The 25061-nt window shown below is 43.7% G+C and overlaps 1 protein-coding gene across 1 annotated transcript; it reads right to left on the bottom strand.

Annotated features, from left to right (window-relative positions):
* Positions 1-18: 18 nt before the first annotated feature.
* Positions 19-25061, bottom strand: PEX16 (peroxisomal biogenesis factor 16). The gene is made up of 11 exons (XM_070760386.1): positions 24844-25061; positions 21810-21845; positions 17280-17356; positions 15477-15610; positions 12221-12321; positions 9773-9853; positions 9489-9641; positions 5274-5346; positions 3918-4037; positions 1733-1797; positions 19-443 (listed from the first exon to the last, which is right to left on the bottom strand). The coding sequence occupies exons 1-11, from the start codon at positions 24977-24979 to the stop codon at positions 385-387; spliced, it is 1035 nt and encodes a 344-aa protein (XP_070616487.1). The 5' UTR covers positions 24980-25061; the 3' UTR covers positions 19-384.

The following is a 25061-nucleotide window of genomic DNA, read 5'->3' as shown; positions in this document are numbered from 1 at the left end:
TACACTCAAGAGACCAGACCAGTTAGCCCAAAGGCACCGCAGTCCCCTGGCTTTATTAATCCACAACTGTACAAAATGCTTACAAAAAAAGAGTTCTGCAGCCCTCCCAACCCAAGTCCCATGCTTTGAAACCAGTTATTACCAAATAGGAAAGAAACAGCATACACATTTTAAGCCGTCTTTGTAGTACTGAAGTCAGGAAACGCCTTATTCTTCTTCCTTCAAACCATTAATACAAATCATAGAGAGGATATGCCCCTGTCCTTTTCTCTCCCCACCCCACCACAAGTCTCATGATTGTTTTCCTCTGTATAAAGTCATTCTGTCATTATGAGCTTCCAGCTCGAATCTTCTCTGGTTGCAGTAGATCAAGCTGAAGCCAGATCAGCCCCAATTATAGAAATAAATTTTCTGCCAGGCTGGCAAGTAATCCATCAAAGGTCCTGAAATTGAAAGGGGCAGGGGAAAACAGAGATTTTAAAGGAGCAAATTGCTAATTGGATTTCCAATATTAATTCTTTCTTTCTTTCTTTCTTTCTTTCTTTCTTTCTTTCTTTCTTTCTTTCTTTAATTTGTATGCCGCCCCTCTCCGTAGACTCGGGGCGGCTCACAACAGTAATAGAAAAAACAATGTACAATACAAATCTAATAATTAAAACTAAAAACCCATAATTTAAGAAAACATACACACAACATACCATACATAAACAATATTTTAAAATAATATTTTCAAACAATAAAATTTGCTGTTCATGATACCCTTCCCTCCCTACCCGAGGATATATTTAGGCAAGAACCTTGACAACAGAAAAAAATAGGGCAAGCTGAAATGAGTTAGCTAAGTACTAAATACCTAAGAATACTTCTTAATCTTCTAAACTAAATTAATCCGCGTAGCAGGCTAGCAGGTGATGTGATAGGAATGTCAAGGAAGTCATAAATCCTTACCAGTTTCTAGGTTCCTATTACCCAGCCTAATTTTATTTTTTTTTATTTTTTTGAAAAAAGTAGTAACTTTACAGGAGGGGTGGGGGAGCCCTGAATGTTATGCACTGATCTTATTCCTGTAATCAGCTGCATTTCTAGATATGGCCTAGAAATTTCCAGATGCTAGATCCAAAACATTTGAGCCTCATGACTGTTAACATGTTAATGGCAGATAGCAGACGTCCTCCACTAAGCAAGCCTGATAAAACAAGTCCAATGTCTCACTGTCAACATAACTGAGTCAGCAACTGAAGATTCTGGGGAAACATTTCAAATTCCACAGTGACATCATCAAACTCAACTTTTCCAACTTTGCCTTTATCTATAGCAGTGTTTCCCAATCTTGGCAACTTGAAGATATCTGGACTTCAACTCCCAAAATTCCCCAGCCAGCATTCGCTGGCTGGGGAATTCTGGGAGTTGAAGTCCAGATATCTTCAAGTTGCCAAGATTGGGAAACACTGATCTATAGTAGGGGTATCAAACTCTCAGTCCGTGGGCTGGATGTGTCATGCACTGGCCACGCCCATCTTCAGTTTAGCGAAGGGGGGGAAAGTTGCAATACGTCATGTGACAACATGATGCCGCAAGTTTGACACCCCTGATCGATACAGCAGTTCAACTCTCCCTCCTGTAAATATGCAGAGATTCTTCAGACAAGCATGCAGTGGGATTCCATCCTCGTGATTTCCTTCATCGATGAAAGCTATCTTCAGGGGGAAAAACCTGGCAGGCTTCTACTTACGAGTCACTAGGCCGACGCCAGGGACATAATCTGCCAACAAGCGCAGAAGAAAGAGGATCCTGCCCCTAGAAATGGGAAAAAAAGACAAGGAAAAGAGGTTAGTGGCTTCTTTCCAAATGCTCTCTTGAACCACCACAAGGTCAGGGATTTCAAAGGCCTCTACATTTCTGCCTTAGTCAGAGGTTCTCAAACCATGGCTTTCTAAAATAATAAATGCTTGTTCAAGACTCCCATGAAGTATAATGGTGCTAATAATAAAGCTCCTTAAAACCCACCTCTACCGTCAGGCATGGGGGAACTGAGATAACTTTCCCCAGGACTATATTGTTTATGTATGGTATGTTGTGTGCATGTTTTTTTAAATTATGGGTTTTTAGTTTTAATTATTAGATTTGTATTGTATATTGTTTTTCTATTACTGCTGTGAGCCGCCCCGAGTCTATGGAGAGGGGCGGCATACAAATTTAATAAATATAATAAATAAATTAAATAAATTAAATAAATTAAATAAATTAAATAAATTAAATAAATTAAATTTATTTAACGGGTCCAAAGACGGGCTACAAGAATGGTGGAAGGTCTTAAGCATAAAACGTATCAGGAAAGACTTAATGAACTCAATCTGTATAGTCTGGAGGACAGAAGGAAAAGGGGGGACATGATCGAAACATTTAAATATGTTAAAGGGTTAAATAAGGTCCAGGAGGGAAGTGTTTTTAATAGGAAAGTGAACACAAGAACAAGGGGACACAATCTGAAGTTAGTTGGGGGAAAGATCAAAAGCAACATGAGAAAATATTATTTTACTGAAAGAGTAGTAGATGCTTGGAACAAACTTCCAGCAGACGTGGTTGGTAAATCCACAGTAACTGAATTTAAACATGCCTGGGATAAACATATATCCATTGTAAGATAAAATACAGGAAATAGTATAAGGGCAGACTAGATGGACCATGAGGTCTTTTTCTGTCGTCAGTCTTCTATGTTTCTATGTTTCTAAATAAATTAAATAAATAATAACATTATTATTAGCTGCTAGTAGCTCAGGCCATAGTGACTCCAGGGCTAGATCTTAGGATGGCCTTCTATTCCCTAAAGACAAATCTGGGGAGTGTGCCATTAAGAAAGAGACTTTCTGAAGCAGAGATGGATACTGTTTGCTGACTGTGATAGACTCCAAGTTGCTTAAAAAGCCACTTTTATGGTCAGTGGCAGGGAGGAATTTTGGGAGGCTAGTGTGGAAGAAAGAGTTGAAGTGCCAAAAAATAGGGAGGATGGAGCATCTCTTGGTGCATCTGACCCTCGACCAGATGCAGACAGATGCTCCTTGTATCTTGAGTCCTCGTGCTGGCAGAACAAGCAGCTTGGTGAGTGCAGTCTTTACCAAAGGCTGCCCAAAGTGGGGAGCTTGGGGGTCAGACCCTGAGAAGGTACCCAAGGATGACCTCGTTCCTTCTCTCGTCCCCAGAGTGAGAACTCTATAAATTAGTAATGGTGAACCTTTTTTGGTTCACGTGCCAAAAAGTGGGGGTGCGTGTGCCCACTCTAATAATCCCATGCGGTCCTCCCATGCTTGAAACCACACACACACACTGCTGGCACGTCCGTTTTTCGCTCTCCCCAGGTTTCAGAGCCTTTCTAGGAGCCTTGGGAGGGCGAAAATGGCCTTCCCTATCCCATACACCAGAAGCTCTCCGGAGGCAGAAAATGGCCCATTTCCCAACTTGAAGAAGTTAAAGAAGTTGGCAAATGGGCCAAGAAGGCCTAGTGGTCCCAGAAGGCCCAAAAATCAGCTGGCTGGAGCTGAGATCGCGTGTCTACCGATATGACTCTATGTGCCACTTGGGGCAGGCGTGCCATAGGTTCGCCATCACAGCTACAGATATAATAGTGCTCCTTTCTTAACTAGCTTCTAAAGCTTCTGGCCACCCAAAAATGTATGATCTCTATTTGGCTTAGGCAGAAATTGTGGTCCTGTATATTTATTTACACAGGTAGTCTAGAGCAGTGTTTCCCAACCTTGGCAACTTGAAGATATTTGGACTTCAACTCCCAGAATTTCCCAGCCAGCGAATGCTGGCTGGGGAATTCTGGGAGTTGAAGTCCAGATATCTTCAAGTTGCCAAGGTTGGGAAACACTGCTCTAGAGGACTTTTTCTTTTTTTGCAGAAGTTGGCAGACTTACTCAGAGTATCTGTCATAGAAGGGAGATCTTAATAGGTAATATAGTAGCAGGACAGTCCGGCGTTTCAGCTCCATTTGTTCACGTTTGTTGAGATCTTTCTTATCACTCAGTAAACTCAAGCTGTGGGGGAAAATACAAGGAGATTCAAAGGTGTTTGACACGATTATGAGCATTTTCACAATCATATCATAATTAGTCTCATTTTTTTCCAAGAGAAGAGATCCTTCATTTCATTCTCAGTTACCAGTTTCAGAGCAACAAGACTTTAGCTGTTTGATTTAAGACATTCCTTTTAATTTTGTGTTTACTATTTGTACATTTCAAGGGTAATTTTTGATAATAAAAGTTTTGGAACTGCAAATTAAGACAGTTTATATTATATAAAAAGCAACTACTACAACAAAAGGATAAGCTGCATTTAGTTTTCACTCTGCCTGCAGTTAAAAAGGAGGAGCCAGAGTGGCGCAGCAGGTAGAGTGTTGTACTTCAGGCCACCGAAGCTGACTGTAGATCTGTAGGTCAGCGGTTCAAATCTCATCACCGGCTCAAGGTGGACTCAGCCTTCCATCCTTCCGAGGTGGGTAAAATGAGGACCCGGATTGTGGGGGCAATATGCTGGCTCTGTTAAAAAGCGCTATTGCTAACATGTTGTAAGCCGCCTTGAGTCTAAGGAGAAGGGCGGCATAAAAATTGAATGAATAAATGAATGAATAAATGAATAAACAAACAAACAAACAAATAAATGTCCTTCATCAAAGTTTTAAGTATGAAGTTTTAAATTAAAGTTTAACAATGTTTATCTCTGCATTTTATTTATTTATTTATTTATTGGATTTGTATGCCACCCCTCTCCGGAGACTCAGGGCGGCTAACAGCAACTATAAAAACAGTGTACAATAGTAATCTGATGTTAAAAACGATTAAAAACCCATTAATATAAAAACCAAACATACATACATACATACATACCATGCATAGAATTGTAAAGGCCTAGGGGGAAAGAGGATCTCAATTCCCCCATGCCTGACGGCAGAGGTGGGTTTTAAGTAGCTTACGAAAGGCAAGGAGGGTGGGGGCAATTCTAATCTCTGGGGGGAGTTGGTTCCAGAGGGCCGGGGCCACAGAGAAGGCTCTTCCCTTGGGTCCCGTCCCATTTTGTTTAGCTACCTTGTATACTTGCTTGAAAAGAGCAGCAGGATTTAAACTGAATAAACAAACTTCTCCAGCGTCTCAAGGAAGTACAGGATCTCCTCTCTCAGCTGGGACCAAAGGTATCATTAAGTGGAAATTAAAATTTATGACATAGGAAGAGGTAAAAATAAAACTTAAACCAAGATTGCTTTTCTCCAAACTGACCTTGCCACATCCAAGATGCCTGACAGGAGCCAGGGTTTCCAAGACTTTTGTCCCCACACGGCTAAACTCAATACTTCAAACCAACATTAAGGAACAAAGAACCAAGAGGCAATGGAACTGCTCATAGAAAATCTCAAATCCAGGCATTATAACAAATTATATAAATTATAACAGGAATTATAAATACAGTGGTACCTCTACTTAAGAACTTAATTCGTTCCGTGACCAGGTTTTTAAGTAGAAAAGTTTGTAAGCAGAAGCAATTTTTCTCATAGGAATCAATGTAAAAGGAAATAATGCGTGCAAAGCCATTAGCAAAGAAATAAAAGCTCGGAATTTGGGTGGGAGGAAAAGGAAGAAGAAGAGGAGGAGGACAGTCGCTGCCGAAGGAAGAAGGTGAGATGAGAGGAATTTTTAAAAATCCAAAACTTTAAGGCTTAAAAAAAAAAAAGAGAGGGACTCTGAGATGGCAAGGAGGAGCATGCGCCTCCCATACACCCGGTGTGAGGCTGCCTCCATACACTACACCAGAGAGAGAAACCCAGGGGGAATGGCAGGAAACTGGCCGGGCCTTCATGCTGCTCTCAAATTTCCTGGGAAATTTTTCCGGGCTTGGGTTCTTAAGAAGAGGCAAAATAATCTTGAACACCCAGTTCTTATCTAGAAAAGTTCTTAAGTAGAGTCGTTCTTAGGTAGAGGTACCACTGTACTAGATAAAATATCAGAAATTGAGGGGTGCAAGTCAGATGAACATCAATAGAGAGGTACTATGGAATATGAATAGAGGTGGGTTCCTCTTGGTTCAGGCTGGTTCTATGGAACCGGTAGTAACTTGGCAGCCTGGGCCACTAAAACTGGCAGAGACCCAGGCCTCACATGCCCCTGAATTGGCTTTCTTGGCAGTGTCCTAGGCGCCACCATCTTGTTTTTTGCTTCTGTGCATGCGTAGAAGCTGGGTTTTTTAGAACTGCGCATGCGCAGCACATAAAGGAGCGACCCAGCAGCGAAAAGAAGAACCCACTCATGAATATGAATAGATAGATGGATAGATCAATATAGAGAGATATAATGAGAGGGGGGGAGAGAGAGAGAGAGAGAGAGAGAGAGAGAGAGAGAGAGAGAGAGAGAGAGAGAGAGAGAGAGAATATACACACAGTGCTACAGGGTCGTCTTGGAATCAGCTTTTACCAGAGAAGAACCATAGGGTTGATTTTCTGTTGAAATTACCCTGGTATTCCCAAATGTGGTATGAAGAAACTTGGCTTTCCTTTTGACTCTCAGCCCCACGCAGAGGCCATTCCAAGGCAGATATTTTTTTTTATAGTCGACAACTATAATTTTACATGGTTACATATTTTTGCTGATAAGTGAAAAGGAAGAGAGCCTGGTATAGATCTATTTTGACCCTGTTATTGTCTCATCAGCTAGACATACCCTTACTCGGATTTGAACCTGTAGCGTGCTGCATGCAAGGCAGGATATTAAGCTCTGTGCTACAGGCTTTTCACTTATCAGCAAAAATACTGTATGTAACCATGTAAAATTATAGTCGTTGACTATAAAAAAATTATCTGCTTTGGAATGGCCCCTGTGTGGGGCTGAGAGTCAAAAGGAAAGCACAGTTGCTTCATACCACCCTGGTATACCAGGGTAATTTCAACAGAAAATCAACCATATGGTTCTCTTCTGGTAAAAGCTGATTCCAAGGCGATCCTGTAGCACGCTAGAGATTCAAATCCCAGTAAGGGCATGTTTAGTTGATGAGACCATAACAAGGTCAAAATAGATCTATATTAAGTTCCCTTCCTTTTCACTTCTCAGCAAAAATATGTAAACATACATACATACATACATATGTAACATATTTTGCTGATAATGAAAAAGGGAGACTACTATACAGTGATCCCTCGATTTTCACGATCTCGTTCTTCGTGAAACGCTATATCGCGATTTTTCCACCCGATGACGTCACTCTCTTCCTTCCTTTCTCATCTTTCTTTCTCTCTCTCTTTCTCTATCTTGCTTCTTCCTCTCTCACACTCTCTTCTTCCCTCTCTCATCTCTTTCTTTCCTTCTCTCTCTTTCTCTATCTCTCCCCCTCTTGCTGGCGGGCGGCGGGCGGGGGCATCAGCGAGGAGCCGGGGTTTCCCCTTTGCGTGGGTGGCGGGGAAACCCGGATCTTCGTCTGCTCGCTGCTGCTGCAGCAGCAGCGAGCAGACGAAGATCCGGGTTTCCCCGCCGCCCACGCAAAGGGGAAAGCCTGATTCGGCTCCTCGCTGCTGCCGCCGAGCAGATCAGCTGCTGGGCGGCCGCAGCAGCAGCGAGCAGACGAAGATCCGGGTTTCCCCGCCACCCACGCAAAGGGGAAACCCCGATTCGGCTCCTCGCTGCTGCCGCCGAGCAGATCAGCTGCTGGGCGGCCGCAGCAGCAGCGAGCAGACGAAGATCCGGGTTTCCCCGCCGCCCACGCAAAGGGGAAAGTCCGATTCGGCTCCTTGCTGCTGCCGCCGAGCAGATCAGCTGCTGGGCGGCCGCAGCAGCAGCGAGCAGACGAAGATCCGGGTTTCCCCGCCGCCCATGCAAACTCCACCATCTGCGCATGCGCGGCCATGGAAAAAGGGCACGCATGCGCAGATGGTGTTTTTACTTCCGCAACCCTACATCGCGAAAAATTGATTATCGCGAGGGGTCTTGGAACGGAACCCTCGCGATAATCGAGGGATCACTGTAGATCTATTTCGGGCTTATTTGCCTTCATCAGGTAGCCACCCCTTTACTGGGATTTTAGCCATTAGGCTACAGGCTCATCTCCTGTATCAGCTTGTACCAGGGAAGGGTTATGTATATATATAGTTATAAACATATACAGTGGTACCTCTACCTACAAACGCCTCTATTTACGAACTTTTCTAGATAAGAACTGGGCGGTCAAGATTTTTTTGCCTCTTCTCAAGAACCATTTTCCACTTACAAATCCGAGCCTCTGAAACTGTAACTGTAAAAGGTGGGGAGAATCCTCCATAGGGCCTGTCTAAGAATTTCCTGGGAGGAAACAGGGCCGGAAAAGGCGAGAGAAGCCTTCGTGGGGCCTCTCTAGGAATCTCCTGGGAGGAAACAGGGCCTCCACCCTCCCTGTGGTTTCCCAATGGCACACATTATTTGCTTTTACATTGATTCCTATGGGAAAAATTGCTTCTTCCTACAAACATTTCTATTTAAGAACGTGGTCAGGGAACAAATTAAGTTTGTAAGTAGAGATACCACTGTATATATATATGGTATATGGAGTTTTTCTCCTTTCATTTTCATTATCAGCAAAATGTTACATGTATGTATGTATGTATGTATGTATGTATGTATGTATATAGAATGTATGTGTATGTGTGTTCCATAGTACTTCTCTATTATGTGTGTAAAGTGCAAAAGGGGTTTTTTTCCAGCTCTTTGTGACATTGACTTGGCCATGCCCACCCGACCACAAGCCACACCCATCGGGTCACATGACCACCAAGCATGCCCATCTAGTCACATGACCACCACACCACACCCACCTGAAGCCACACCCACTGGACCTCAAGCCATGCTCATAAAATAAGCCACGGCCACAGAACCAGTAGGGAAAATTTTCACATTTTGTCCCTGTAGAATGTGGTTGACGGGTTCAGTGTTTTTCAAGAACTTAGAGAGTGTACTTAAAATTCAAACATATCACTAATTTGTAATACTATCATATGTCTGAATATTTTTTTATAGCAGACATCTCCCAGTTTCTACTGCCTTATTTTGGTTTTGCTCAATTTTTCAGAACTCAAGCTATAAAAGGTACATATTCCTTGCTAGCATAGGATGCAGAAGCTGCTATAATTTGGACGATATTCTTAATTTTGCTTCTATGTGATTAACATAAATGACCTTTGTTGATCTGGGGGACCACCATAAAAAATGGGTTTTATTTCTCAATGACCATATATTGTACAAGACCGTTTTATGTAGTCTATCTTAAAGTATGGTCTGGAAATGTCAAAAATCAATACCACCTTTTAAATTCCTCACTGCTTCACCATGTCGAATCTCTAATGGTGATTCAAACAAACTCTAGAGCCTGCTTGGAAATAAGCACCTTTCTGAACTAGGACAATTTATACTAAGGCTGTAGCTCTCTCTAGTGGCACACAGAACAGACTACAAGAACCACGGAAAGTCAAAATAGGATACAGTGCAACAACGGGCGGGTAACAAAGATAGACTCGGCAAGTGTCTCCTGGGTGCCCAGAGGTGTTGACCGTTGGCTGCTCTCCATTGTTCTTTGGCTCTGCTTTTCTTCACGTTGCTGAGGCTCACCCCAATGTCTAGAGTGCAGGGAAGGGGCTGAAATTAAGACAAAAGTATGGCCACGCATGGATATTTATCAGCAACCAGCAAGATATTTGGCCAGAAAAAGCCACAAACGGCCAATAGTTTACCTAGCCTCCGAAAAAGCAAGCTAGAATGATACTTACTGCTTTCGAGGGACCTCACTACACGACTGCTGCGCTTCCCCACAAAGATCTGTTCTTTTCCTACTAAGCTGGCTTCCAGGGCTGTCAAAAGATAGGGATGTAAGGCCACAATCAGAGGAGCGTTCAATTCCCCCACCTGCACCAAGATAGCACTAGCATTAGCACTTAGACTTATATGCCGCTTCACGGTGCTTTAGAGCCCTCTCTAAGCTGTTTGCAGATCAGCCTATTGCCCCCAACAATCTGGGTCCTCATTTTACCCCTCTCGGAAGGATGGAAGGCTGAGTCAACCTTGAGCCTGGTGAGACTGGATCTGCCAAATTGCAGGAAGGCAGCAGAAGTGGCCTGCAGTACAGGCAGTCCCCAGTCAAGAGTAGGGATGGGGATACTCGACACTCCAAATGGAATGGAAACCCCTGCGGACCACTGAGCAGATCCAGGCAGGTCCCCAGAAAATGTTGCTCAAAGTTTCGAAGTTTGCCTAATTTTGAAAAATGAGGCTCCAGAGATCCCGTGCTGCAAAAAGAACTTCAAGGCAACTTCAACAAATATACAAGGACTACATTTATCACCCAAGAATCTACTACTAGCATCAAAGAGATACTAAAATGTCTAGATTCTAAGAATCTGAAATGGTTCTTGGATGTTCTGTTTTTCTGGGTATTATTATTATTATTATTATTATTATTATTATTATTATTATTATTATATTGATGGTTTTTTACTGTAATAAAGGTCTATTTATGTATATACAAATATGACCAATAAACGCAAATGGATAGTCCTAGGCTAGTGATGGTGGACCTTTTTTTCCTCGGGTGCTGAAAGAGCCTGCACAAGCACGATTGCGCATGCACGAGTGCCCTGGGAAGGGCAAAAACAGCTCCCTCCATCCCCTCCCCAAAGGCCAGAAATGGCCCGTTTCTCAACTTTTGGTGGGCCCAGTAGGCTTGTGTTTCGCCCTCCCCAGGCGCCAAAGGCTTCTGTGAAGCCGGGAGAGGGTAAAAAGGCCCTTCCCTATCCCCGCCCCCGGAGGCTCTTTAGAAGGCAAAAACACCATCCCAGAGCCTCTGTAGGAGCCAAAACTCAGTTGGCTGGCACACACATGTACGTTGGAGCTGAGATAGGGCAACAGCTTGGGTGTCAGCTTGCAACGTTTTGGTCTCTTCAGCCTTGAAACATGCCGTTTAAGGGGTGACTTGATGGAAGTGTATAAAATCATGCATGGGATAGAAAAGGTGGTTAGATAAAAATTATTTTCTCTATCACACAATACTAGGACGAGGAAGCACTCCCTAAAGCTCATAGGCAAGAAAGTGAGGACAAATAAAGGGAAATATTTCTTCACCTAGCGGGTCGTTGGTTTATGGAATTCACTTCCAGAAGAGGTCGTGACATGGATAGCTTCAAGGCAGGATTAGACAGATTCATGGATGCCAAGTGTATCGGTGGTTATTGAAACGGATGTCCATGTGCCGCCTCTATGTTGGTTGAGGCAGGCAGGATTCCCTTGAGTACCATTTGTTGGGGGTCAGGGGAAAGGGAGGGTTTTGTCTTCTCTTTCTGCTCAAGATCCCCATGGACAATTGGTGGGCCACTGTGTGACACAGAATGCTGGACTCGATGGGCTTTGGCCTGATTCAGCATGGCTCTTCTGATGTTCTTATGTCAGCAGATATGGCTCTGGATGCTACCTGTGGCACCCGTGCCATAGGTTCGCCATCACTGTCCTAGGCTATTTATCCAGAAATTTCCTACAACTATCTCCTTAGCCATTTGATCTCATGTTTAGGTAGTGAGTCTTTTTCTTCTTTTCAATATGGGATGGCAAAATAGAGCTGGAAGTTGCTTAAGCATCTACAAAGGAATCTTTGAGAATGCACCTATGCATACTTTTTCAGAGCCCTGAGATTTAGCTGCTTGTTCAGGTCAGTTATCTTAACAGAATTGCACTAATGATATTTTTGTTCAGTAGTGATCCGATCATAAAGTAATCTAATAATCTAATCTAATCTAATCATCTAATCTAATCTAATTAATAATCTAATAATCTAACCTAATCTAATTAATAATCTAATAATCTAATAATCTAATCTAATCTAATAAATTATAAGCCCTTTTATTTTTATTTTTTGTAAACTTTCACCAAAATGAAACAATACACGATTGCAAAAATGTGGAATAATCATCATAGCTATGATGACCTCTCTAATAGCTAGGTCTCTCCATGCAGACAAATAAATGCATTTACTTCAGGCCTGAACTCCACATCAGTGGAAATGAGTATTTAATACAGAGCAATACAAGAAACCCACAAAATATTTTTGCTGTTGTTATCCAAGTACGGGTTATTGGGAAGACTGGAAGAAACAACAATAATTCAACAACATCCCAAACATCCTCCATTCCCCTTGATTATGCTGATTAGGTTAATTGGCTTTGACTCACCTTTCTGATACAGTGACTGTCTCCTGTCCAGTGGTACTATGGGAGGAGAGGTCTGGATGCCAGCTTTGTACCAGAGCAAGAGCAGGAGACGCAAAATGGCTCTGTGTGCCAGAGAAAGTCATGGTTATAAGCATGGCTACATGGCTTAGGACCAGATTACCTAAGGGACCGTCTCTTGCCTCATGTATCCCAGCGACCAGTTAGGGCTCACAGAGTTGGCCTTCTTCAGGTCCCGTCAGCCAAACAATGTCGGCTGGCGGGCCCCAGGGTAAGAGCTTTTTCTGTGGTGGCCCCGGCCCTGTGGAACGAACTCCCCCCCCCGAGATTCGCACCGCTTCCACTCTCCTGGCCTTCCGGAAGAGGCTTAAAACACACTTATGCCGGCAGGCCTGGGGCTGTTGAGCTTGGACACACTGCTCCAGCCCTGTTACAAGTGGAGATTGGATGAATGGGTTGAATGTTTGGATGAGTGTAGTCGACAAGATTTTTAATATATTTTTAGGGTTAGTTTAATTTTTTTCGATTTATAATGTGCTTTTGATTTATTACTTATCTTGTAAGCCACCCTGAGTCTCAGGAGAAAGGCAGCCTAGAAATCGAACTAATGAATGAATGAATGAATGAATGAATGAATGAATGAATGAATGAATGAATGAATGAGTGAGTGAGTGAGTGAGTGAATGAATGAATGAATGAATGAATGAAACAAAGGCACACAATTACACAATCAAGATACCAGAGTAGCGCAGAGGTACTAATGAAGAGTAGGATTCAAACTGGATAAACAATGTTGGCAGTTTTGATAGACACTTCCAACAACCTGACCCTATGATCATTCTTGGAAATGTTTCGGGCTAATGAAAAGTAGGAGGCTTAAATAAAATCACTTATCAAGCAGAAAGTTCACATATTATTTTGGTCACAAATAAAAATCAAGTGCATTTGACAAGAGCCCAAACTTGTTCTGAACTTTTTCTGAAAACCATGTGGTTGATACTACACAATCAGGGAAGGTCTGCACATCGCTGGCCCTACCGGTATACTCCCGAGGGTGGGCGTGGGGGCGGTGGAGGGTGAGCGTGCACGCGTCAGCGCGAGATTCACCTTCTGCACATGCCAAATCTTGTATGAAGATGTGCGCACAAGCAAGATTTTAGAAACATAGAAACATAGAAGACTGACGGCAGAAAAAGACCTCATGATCCATCTAGTCTGCCCTTATACTATTTCCTGTATTTTATCTTAGGATGGATATATGTTTATCCCAGGCATGTTTAAATTCAGTTACTGTGGATTTATCTACCACGTCTGCTGGAAGTTTGTTCCAAGGATCTACTACTCTTTCAATAAAATAATATTTTCTCATGTTGCTTTTGATTTCCCCCCCAGCTAACTTCAGATTGTGTCCCCTTGTTCTCATGTTCACTTTCCTATTAAAAACACTTCCCTCCTGGACCTTATTTAACCCTTTAACATATTTAAATGTTTCGATCATGCCCCCCCTTTTCCTTCTGTCCTCCAGACCAGTGTTTTTCAACCAGTGTGCCGTGGCACACCAGTGTGCCGCGAGACATGGTCAGGTGTGCCACGAAGCTCAGAGAGAGAGAAAGAAAACAAGAGAGAGAGAAAGAAAGAGAAAGAGAGAAAGAGCAAGAGAGAGAGAAAGCAAGAAAGAAAGAAAACAAGAAAGAGAAAGAAAACGAGAGAAAGAAAGCAAAAGAGAGCAAGAGAGAGAAAGAAAGAAAGCAAGAGAGAGAGAGAGAAAGAGAGGGAGGGAAGGTGGGAGAAAGACATAGAGGGAGGTAGGGAGGGAGAGAGAGAGAGCAAAAAAGAGGAAAGAAGGAAGAGAGAAAGAGGGATGGAGAGAGAGAAGAAAAAAATAGGAAGAGAAAGAGGGAGGGAGAAATAGAGCGAAAGGGAGATTTTTTTTGTCCAAAGTTTTTTTAGCCCCCCCCCCCCCCCACTCAATGTGCCCCACTGTTTTGTAAATGTAAAAAATGTGCCGCGGCTCAAAAAAGGTTGAAAATCACTGCTCCAGACTATACAGATTGAGTTCATGAAGTCTTTCCTGATACGTTTTATGCTTAAGACCTTCCACCATTCTTGTAGCCCGTCTTTGGACCCATTCAATTTTGTCAATATCTTTTTGTAGGTGAGGTCTCCAGAACTTAACACAGTACAGTGATCCCCCGTTTATTGCGTCCCCAACCATTGCGAACAGGGTACTTCGCTATTTTTCAACCCGGAAGTCAAAAATACCATCTACGCATGCGTGCCGGGCACGCATGCGTAGATGGCAGCGGCTTCCCTGGGTCTTCCCCCTCTTGCTGGCGTCAGCGAGGAGTTTCCCCACCGCCCACGCAAACTCCTCGCTGCCGCCCGCCCTTCGCCCGCCCACGCCGTTCATTCTCGCCGCTTTTGAGCTGAGTCCGGGAGCGAATTCGCTCCCGGACTCAGCTCAAAAGCGCCGATAGCAAGCGGCAAGGAACGGCTTGTCTCGGCGCTTTCGAGCTGAGTCCGGTCAGCTCGAAAGCGCCGAGACAAGCCGTTCCTTGCCGCTTGCTATCGGCGGTTTTGAGCTGAGTCCGGAAGCGAATTCGCTACCGGACTCAGCTCGAAAGCGCCGAGAGCCAGCGCCCCCCGGACCCCCAACCCGGGTTTGGGGGGCTGCTAGGAAGCCCTCCATGCCGGCGGCAAACAGCCGCCCCGCCCCCAATCTTCGGCTCCTCGCTAGCGCTGTGGGAGTAAAAATGCCATCTGCACGTGCGCAGATGGTGTTTTTACTTCCGCAGCGCTACTTCGCGAAAACCCGCTCGTTGCGGGGGGTCCTGGAACGGAACCCTCGCAACGAGCGGGGGTCTACTGTATTCCAAATGTGGTCTCACCAGGTCTCACCAAAAATCAGATTTTGCTGATTTTTGTTGATATTTTACTTCCGCACATGCGCGGAAGAAAAAGATCGGTGAAAGTCCCTGGAATCTTGCTCACGTGAGCATCCTTACATAAGATTTGGTTTTGGGCGCATGCGCAGAAGCTGAATCTCATGCGGGGGGGGGGGGGTTGCAGCTGCGCACGCATCCCTAATTTTACTACCATTCTATAGAGTGGCCTGCACTGCATACAATCACTTTGTGTGACCTATAAACACTTAGGAATTACCAGTAAAAAGTCCCTGTTTCTTTTGTTTGCCCATCAAATTCATTTTGATAAGGGGTCAAACAGCCCTGGGTTCCCCATCTCTATGTTCAACACTCACTTGGTTAACTGGATGAGGACAATAGTGGCCCACCGGCCATTCTCACCCCACATCTTGGCAGTTCCCATCTCGGCAAAGACCTCCAGGCATTCGAGAACACTCAGCCATGTTAGCAATTTCTGCTGGGAAAGTGGCTATACAAGAAAAGGCAAACAAACCTGTGAGACAGACTCCGTATAATTAGCTTCAATGCACAGTAAGACTGATTTTTCTTTTAATTGTCATACTTTGATTAGTGGATACACCAGCTTTCTGCATCTATAAATCCACTGATCACTGGAGTCAGTAGACATAGAGACATTTAGCAGATAGACTATGATTAGGAATGGAATCGAAAATAGGTGGGCCAGTGTTGTATTGCCTCTGTACAAATCGATGGTGAGACCATATTTGGAGTACTGTGTATAGTTCTGGTCACCCCACCTCAAGGAGTCTTCGGAGAGGGGCGGCATACAAATCTAAGTAATAAATAAATAAATAAATAATGGAACTGGAAAAGGTGCAAAAAAGGGCAACAAGAATGATCAAGGAAATGGAGCACCTCCCTTATAAAACCGGGCTGCAACGCCTTGGTCTCTTCAGCCTTGAAAGACGGTGTTTAAGGGGTGACTTGATCGAAGTGTATAAAATCATGCATGGGATAGAAAAGGTGGATAGAGAAAAAATATTTTCTCTATCACACAATACTAGGAAGAGGGGGCACTCCCTAAAGCTCATACGTAAGAAAGTGAGGACAAATAAAGGGAAATATTTCTTCACCCAGAGGGTCGTTGGTTTATGGAATTCACTTCCAGAAGAGGTCATGAAAGCTGTCAGCCTGGATAGCTTCAAGGCAGGATTAGACAGATTCATGGATGCCAAGTATATCCGTGGCTATTGAAATGGATGTCCAAGTGCCGCATTTATGTTGGTTGAGGCAGGCAGGATTCCCTTGGGTACCATTTGTTGTGAGCCGCCCCGAGTCTTTGGAGAGGGGCGGCATACAAGTCTAATAAATTATTATTATTATAATTATTATTATTTGTTGGGGGTCAAGGGAAAGGGAGGGTTTTGCCTTCTCCTGCTCAAGATTTCCATATACAACAGAATACTGGACTCAGTGAGCTTTGGCCCCATTCAGCCCCCTTCTGACTACTAAGACTTGAGTGTAGTATGATTGTGTAGTATCGATTGTTTTTAATGATAGTGGGTTTTTAACTTTAGTTTTAACCATTAGATTTGTACTGTATTGTTATTGTTGTTGTGAGTCCTTGGAGAGGGGCGGCATACAAATATAATAAATAAATAATAATAATAATAATAATAATAATTATTATTATTATTATTACTATTATTATTATCTTAACAACCGTAGCAAGAAAATGGAGCAGAATCCACTTAACAACTGTCTCACTTTGCAAGGGAAATTTTAGGTTCAATTGTGGTCATCAGATGAGGACTGCCTGTATTCTTTATGCCAGGGGTCCCCAAACTTGGCAACTTTAAGAGTTGTGGACTTCAACTTCCAGAATTCTCCAGCCAGCTATGCTGGAAGTTGAAGTCCATAACTCTTAAAGTTGCCACGTTTGAAGACCTCTGTGTGATGCTATTGTTTTTAATTTAACAATATGGCCCTTTCCCCTTGGGCAGGGCTACTCTGAACATCCGGGGAGTTGAACACCATTGTAATCTTCATCATCTAGCATGCTAAATGTCGCAAGCGAAAAAGTGAGCAGCCCAAAGTTAATTTAGGTAGAAGTTTCAGAGTCGAAGTATCCACAGAGCAAAAGGCAAGAGAAAGCTCATAACAACTTCCTTTCTTACCACTGGGAGGGATCGCTGCAGCTCCTTCCGAAGAATCCAATCATTGAGTAGGACCAGCAGACTGGAGGCAGAATACACTGAGAAATGGAAGATGGAATTGGGAGAGGGGTATATGTAATTAAAAAGGAATAAAAGTAAAAAGCTATTTTTCTCCCCATTAGAGACTGGAAAATAAAGAGATTGCTAACTGAAAAATACTTTTATTTCAAAGCCCAGATTGTATTTAAATAGGTTATTTATTTTATTTATTTATTTATTGGATTTGTATGCCGCCCCTCTCCGTAGACTCGGGGCGGCTAACAACAGTAATAAAAACAGCAAGAAGCAATCCAATACTAAATCAACTGAAAAACCTTTATTGTAAAACCAAACATACATACAAACATGCCATGCATAAATTGTAAGGGCCTAGGGGGAAAGAATATCTCAGTTCCCCCATGCCTGACGGCACAGGTGGGTTTTAAGGAGCTTACAAAAGGCGAGGAGGGTGGGGGCAATTCTAATCTCCGGGGGGGAGTTGGTTCCAGAGGGCCGGGGTTGCCACAGAGAAGGCTCTTCCCCTGGCCCCCGCCAAACGACATTGTTTAGTTGACGGGACTTGGAGAAGACCAACTCTGTGGGACCTAACTGGTCGCTGGGATTCATGCAGCAGAAGACGGTCCCTGAGATAATCTGGTCTGGTGCCATGAAGGGCTTTATAGGTCATAACCAACACTTTGAATTGTGACCGGAAACTGATCGGCAACCAATGCAGACTGCGGAGTGTTGATGAAACCTGGGCATATTTGAGAAAGCCCATGATTGCTCTCGCAGCTGCATTCTGTACGATCTGGAGTTTCCGAACACTCTTCAAAGGTAGCCCCATGTAGAGAGCGTTACAGTAGTTGAGCCTCGAGGTGATGAGGGCATGAGTGACTGTGAGCAGTGAGTCCCGATCCAGATGTGACCTTCTACATCTGAAGTATGAGTGTTGATCATATTTGGGCTTTCTTCCATAGGATCCAAGCAAAGGAACACAGGGCATTAATTCACAACCCCTTTTCAAAGTGGTCATACTTTTGATAACATATTCTGTCATGCAAAGGCATAAACATTTCTGAAATGGCATCTGGAGCCAAACTGTAATCTCAACGAAAACCCTGACCCTGCAGAAATTTGAGATTTGGCGGCGCAGTGGTTACAGTCCAATACTGCAAGCTGCTTCTACTGACTGCTAGCTGTAGTTCGGCAGTTCAAATCTCACCAGCCGCAAGGTGGACTCAGCCCTCCATCCTTCCGAGGTAGGTAAATGAGCACCCAGATTGTTGGGGGCAATATGCTGACTCTGTAAACTGCTTAGAGGGGGCTGTGAAGCTCTGAGAAGCAGTATATAAGTCTAAGTCCAATTGCTAATTTCAAAAAAGAATAAATACATTATGGAATATACTTGCCTTGGTTTTAGGAGATAGTGTATATCTTACTAAGTTGGCCAACAGTAAAGAATAGGGTTAGACAATCTCCTTTTAGGAATGTTCATATAAGTGGTACCTCGTGATACGAACCCCTTGAGCTTTGATGTCACAAAGACATCCTTCCTGGCCGGCCGAAATGTGAACTCCAGGAAGGACGTCTTACTGACGTCAAAGCTCCGCCCATGGAATTACCTATTGGGATTCCCCACCTCCGTTTGAGCCTCCCAACCAGCCCGACAGCTCTGCGGCTCTTTTGAAAAGCTGACAGCCGGGCGGCGGGGCTTCTCAGCGTCCTCCTGAACCTGAACGCCGACCCCGAACTTTTGCCGAACTTCTGGGTTCGGCGTTCAGGAGAACACCAAGAAGCCCCCTGGCTGTTTCAAAAGGCGACAGCCGGGCGGCTGTGCTTCTCGGCGTCCTCCTGAACGCCAAACCCAGAAGTTCGGCAAAAGTTTGGGAGGACGCTGAGAAGCCCCCCGGCTGTTTCAAAAGGCGACAGCCGGGCGGCGGGGTTTCTCGACGGCCACCCGAACCCGAACTTTTGCCGAACTTCTGGGTTCGGCATTAGGAGAACACTGAGAAGCACCCGGCTGTTTCAAAAGGTGACAGCCGGGCGGCGGCGTTTTTTTGCGGGGGGTTTTTTCTTGCATGCATTAATTCATTTTACATTGTTTCCTATGGGAAACAATGTTTCGTCTTACAAACCTTTTGCCTTATGAACCCCCTCCGGGAACCAATTAAGTTCGTAAGACGAGGTATTACTGTATTTATATGTAAGATTGCTCAAAAATAACATTTCCTGCTATTTTCTTTTAATCTTTTTTCCGTTACAATGTGAAATTCTTAGAGCAGTGCTGAATTAAATAAATATTTCATTAGATAGCTACTAACCTTGTCTGGACTTGGAAGCTAAGTAGGACTAGGCCTGGTTTCTACTTGGATGAAAGACCCCCATGATAGATCAGCATTATAAGCTAGACTAGGAAGTCAAAAAAACATCCCAGTAGGAAAAAGGTCAAACCACTGCCATAAAATGAGACTATATTCATATAGTTACAGGGATCATACTTGACTTAAAGTATTTGGTATTTTTAATCGATAATTTATTTAAGACAGTGTTCTCCAAACTAGGACTCTTAAAATGCATCTTGTAGAGCAGTGTTTCCCAACCTTGGCAACTTGAAGATATTTGGACTTCAACTCCCAGAATTCCCCAGCCAGAGAATGCTGGCTGGGGAATTCTGGGAGTTGAAGTCCAGATATATTCAAGTTGTCAAGGTTGGGAAACACTGTTGTAGAGAACTCAAACTCTTCAAATTCTAATTGTGCTATCAAATATTATCGGTAGCACAGAAATAGCTAGATTTTGGTAATATGAGTTTTTGACAATTACAATGTTTTGGGGTATATGTCAAAATTGGAAATGAGAACATTCTGCATCTCAGAAGGCTCCAGCTATCATTTCCACCTTAATGTTTTTGTAACCTCTTTCCCTCAAAATAAGACATCCCATGATAATGAACCCAATCCGGCTTTCGAGTGCATGGCAGTAAGGCCAAGCACTTATTTAAGGGTTCTGAAATAAGACAGGGTCTTCTTTTTGGGGAAACATGGTATGGAGGGAAATCAAAAACATGTGCTGCCGAAAGTTACATTTTGGCACACAATCTTAGCAATCTCAGGATACTGGAGGTGCATGTACCCTGTCTCCAACTTAGCTGCAAGCTAAAAACAGAGGGTTTTTTAAAAGTCAAAATCTATACAGCGTTCCCTCGATTTTCACGGGGGATGCGTTCCGAGACCACCCGTAAAAGTCGAATTTCCGTGAAGTAGAGATGCGGAAGTAAATACACTATTTTTGGCTATGAACAGTATCACAAGCCTTCCCTTAACACTTTAAACCCCTAAACTGCAATTTCTCATTCCCTTAGCAACCATTTAGATTATTACTAACCATGTTTATTTATTAAAGTTTATTTAAAAAAAATATTTATTAAAGGCGGACAAAAGTTTGGCGATGACGTATGACGTCATCAGGTGGGAAAAACCGTAGTACAGTGATCCCCCCAGTTTCGCGCTCTCGATCATTGCTAATCGCTATATCGCGATTTTTCCACCCGGAAGTAAAAACACCATCTGCGCATGCGCGCCCCTTTTATCTATGGCCACGCATGCGTAGATGGTAGAGTTTGCGTTCCCCGGGCAGATCAGCTGCTGGGCGGCTTCCCTGGGTCTTCCCCCTCTTGCTGGCGGGAGGGCGAGCGGCGGGCATCAGCGAGGAGCCGGGGTTTCCCCTTTGCGTGGGCGGCCAGTAAGACCCCAGCGCCGCTTCCCAGCTGAGTCACGAAGCCAAACGCGGAAGTTCGCCTTTGCCGTCTGGCTTCAGGACTCAGCTGCTGCAAGCGAGCAGCCGGGCGGGCGGACGGGCAAGCGGCAAGCGATCTTGGGGTTTCCCCGTTGCCCAGGCAAAGGGGAAACCCCAAGATCGCTTGCCGCTTGCCCGTTCGCCCGCCCGCCCGGCTGCTCGCTTGCAGCGCCCCAGTAGCGAGGAGCCGGGTGGGCGGGCGAACGGGCAAGCGGCAAGCGATCTTGGGGTTTCTTCGGCTCCTCACTGCTGCCGCGCTGCGGAGCAGATCAGCTGTTGGGCGGCCGAAGGGGTCTTCCCCACCGCCCACACGCAAACTCCACCATCTGCGCATGTGCGGCCATGGAAAACAGGACGCGCATGCGCAGATGGTGTTTTTACTTCCGTGCCGCTACATCGCGAGTTTATGATTATCGCAAGGGGTCTTGGAACGGAACCCTTGCGATAATCGGGGGATCACTGTATAGGGAAAAAAACAGCAAAGTATTTTTTAATTAATATTTTTGAAAAACTGTGGTATAGCCGTTTCGCGAAGTTCGAACCCGCGAAAATCGAGGGACCACTGTATTTTACATTGAAACTTTTGGAAGTTATTTAATAACCCAGGATATGCAATGAACATTTATCTCCCCCCCTCCCCCCAGTCCACATGGATTTCTGAGAGAAGCCAATGATATTTTTACTATTTTAGAATCTGAAAGCAGTTCTACTTACCCAATTCAGACAACTCATGAGAATCAGAAAATCGACCTGTAAAAATAAGTACAAATGAAAGGTGAGCCGCTATTCATACCACTCAAGGACAGTCATTGCAAGATTTTTGAAGGAATAGCTGTGAAGCAACAGGTATACCAGTGTTTTCCAACCTTGGCAACTTGAAGATATTTGGACTTCATCTCCCAGCATTCGCTGGCTGGAGAATTCTGGGAGATGAAGTCCAGATATCTTCAAGTTGCCAAGGTTGGGAAACACTGAATTATACAATGAAGCCAATGTATTGCCCAACCATCCCAGAGAACTACATTTCCCACATCTATTTTTAATTATATATATATATGCTTAACTAATTCAAAGTAGTACAACAGGTTTATCTACAATGGGAAACATATATTTTTCATAGACTTGTAACAAATGTCTTGCCCCTGCTTTCCTGTCTGCCATAATATTTTTGAAGTGTAATCTAAGGTTTTACATATATAACGAAGACCATATGGATCACAGTAATCAAAAATGTGTTAAATAAATTTATATGGTTCCCCAACTCACACATGCTTCCTCTTTCCCCCGTTTTACAACTTTTTAATCGCTTTATTTAGGGTGGAGTTGGGGCAATTGAATGGAGCAGCTTCTAACGTTAAAATCACTGAAACCTCACCTCAAAAATAGTCTAAGAACAATTTTTCCTTGATGAGCAGTAACCAAAGGATTCGTGACATTGTTTTTTTTTTCTGATTCAGATTTACTTCTATTCTAAAAATGGACCTGTCTCCCTCCATGAAATTATGTATGATCTACTTCTTCTTTCATCCCTGTTTTGTATTTATCCCTTCATCAATACAGATAGTACAGCAACCCCGACTTTGGAATTTGGTCTTCCAATTTAAAGCTGGGCTGTTAGCAATATAACTTTTGGCTCAATTGTGATGTTAAGTCAAGATCGATCTACTTACCTACCTACGCTGAGAGCATATGCACCAAGACAAATTCCTTGTGTGTCCAATCACACTTGGCCAATAAAAATTCTATTCTATTCTATTCTAGGCTGCCCAATTCCTTTCGGACTCTGGGTGGCGTACAACATAAAAACAATATAAAATTAACATAAAACAGTATAAAACCCATTAAAAGCATTCATCCTTAAATTGCTAGAACTATCCTCGACACCAGGCCTGCTGACAAAGCCACGTTTTAACGCCTTTCCGGAAAGCCAGTAGGGTGGAGGCTACACAAACTCGGGGGGTGGGGGTGGTTGGTTCCAGAGAGCCGGAGCTGCCACAGAGAAGGCCCTCTTCCACGGTCCCGCCAAGCAACACTGTCTGGCCAACGGGGCACGGAAAAGGCCAACTCTGTGGATCACTGGGAGCTATGTGATAGGAGGCAGTCTTGAAGACAGCCTGGCCCTAAGCCATGTAGGGCTTTATAGGTGATAGCCAACACCTTGAATTGCACCCAGAGACCGATTGAAAGCCAGTGCACTCGCCAAGTGTTGGTGTAATGTGGGTGTGCACCCACAAAAGCTCGCGTGGCTGCATAATGGATCAATTGTAGTCTCTGCATGCTTTTCAAGGGTAGTCCCATCTATCAAGAGACCAACAAATAGGCTGGGGGACTCTGAGCAATCACCACTTCACAATATTGATCTTACATTTGGGCACTCCCACCCTGAATTAATGTTAATCAGAATAAAGACAACCTCCTTGTTCAAAAGCCACATGCTTCCAAATATTAGATAACAGACAAATGAATGGGAGCGATCTTGATTTCATAATCAATGAATGAAGTGCTGCTTACATGGATTGTGTTTTAATCTCCTAGGGCCCTTCATGTAGAATAGAAAGAAATTAAATCAAGACTGTGACTACAATCATTAAGAGACCTGAGCTGCCCAGCTCACACCAAGCACAATCCAAACCATTTCGAAAAAGGTTGCCAAGTTAAGAGATTAAAACCTGCAGTTCCCACAGCATTGAGCTGCAGACATTTAACATATAGGTGAATAGCAGAGAACAGAGTGGAATATAATAGAGCTGGGAGTTTAGAGATCTTCTAGTCGGGCCCCCTGCTCAAGCAGAACCTAGACTACAATTCAATTCAATTTATTAGATTTGTATGCCGCCCCTTTTCCGAAAACCTGGGGCGGCTCACAGAATACGGTAAGTATCAAACAAAGCATGTAAAACAAATCTAATATATTAAAAAGGTACAACTAAAAACCCTATATAACAATCAGTCACACAGTGTTAAAGAATGACCTAAATTGAGATCAGGCTCTGAAATTGTTTAAAAGGAAAAGTATTTTAAAAAAAAAATCTTTCTCCAAATCACTATTTCAAACCCAGGGCCAATTGAAAGATTTTAAGAGAAGGATCGCAGTACTATTTATTTTTCCCCTGTAGCCTGTAAACTACTCCCTTTTTTTTCCTGTCAAACCTGCTGGACATTTTTTTAAAAAAAAAGCTACAGAAAGAAACCCAACAAAGTGAATGAAGCCTCCTCCAACATTGGAATTCCAGGGTTTGAAACTTCACCTGCCAAACGTCTTGCCTATTATTATAGATTTGTTAGAAATATTGAGCCTAGATGGATCCTATTTGGGATTCAAAAGAGAGCAAAACACAAGTTCAACAACCTTTTCGTACACCCAAAAGCAGTGTTTCCCAACCTTGGCAACTTGAAGATATCTGGACTTCAACTCCCAGAATTCCCCAGCCAGCATTCGCTGGCTGGGGAATTCTGGGAGTTGAAGTCCAAATATCTTCAAGTTGCCAAGGTTGGGACACTGCACAAAACAACTCCCACTACAGAATTCTTTATTGGCCAAGTGTGATCAAGGCTTTGGTGCAGATGCTCAGTGTACATAAAATAAAATATACGCTTGTCAGGAATCATGACAAATTAGAACACTTAATGATTGTCATAGGGGACCGTCAAATAAGCAGTGAGGAAATCATTTATATTAATCAAATTAATTAATAAATAAAACAACGATTTTCCCTGGGCATCTGCAATGGTGCTTGTTCCCTCCTACCTGGCAACAAGTAAGAGAGGCCCCGCACGGTGCTTTCCAACTGAGCGGTGGCCGCTGGATGCCGCTTCACGTAATCCTGATACCGGTAACACAAGTGCCGCAGCCTCCCCGCTAAACCCGGCGCCGATCCAGCCATGGCTGCCCTAAAAAGATCGACGTACGCTCACACATAGACACACACGCAGACAGACACTCCCCCCATTGCGCCTGCGCACACA

This window comes from Erythrolamprus reginae, chromosome 1 (genome assembly GCF_031021105.1).
Source record: "Erythrolamprus reginae isolate rEryReg1 chromosome 1, rEryReg1.hap1, whole genome shotgun sequence".
Taxonomy (NCBI): Eukaryota; Metazoa; Chordata; class Lepidosauria; order Squamata; family Dipsadidae; genus Erythrolamprus; species Erythrolamprus reginae.
This window is presented reverse-complemented; position numbering and strand designations above follow the sequence as displayed.

Excerpts from the sequence above, each read along its gene's own strand:
- PEX16 (XM_070760386.1), bottom strand. The coding sequence starts at position 24,979 with ATGGCTGGATCGGCGCCGGGTTTAGCGGGGAGGCTGCGGCACTTGTGT. Across the intron at positions 17,357-21,809 it reads TCATGAGTTGTCTGAATTGG|TGTATTCTGCCTCCAGTCTG; the intron begins GTAAGTAGAACT and ends TCCATTTCTCAG. Across the intron at positions 15,611-17,279 it reads TGCAGCGATCCCTCCCAGTG|CCACTTTCCCAGCAGAAATT; the intron begins GTAAGAAAGGAA and ends TTTCTTGTATAG.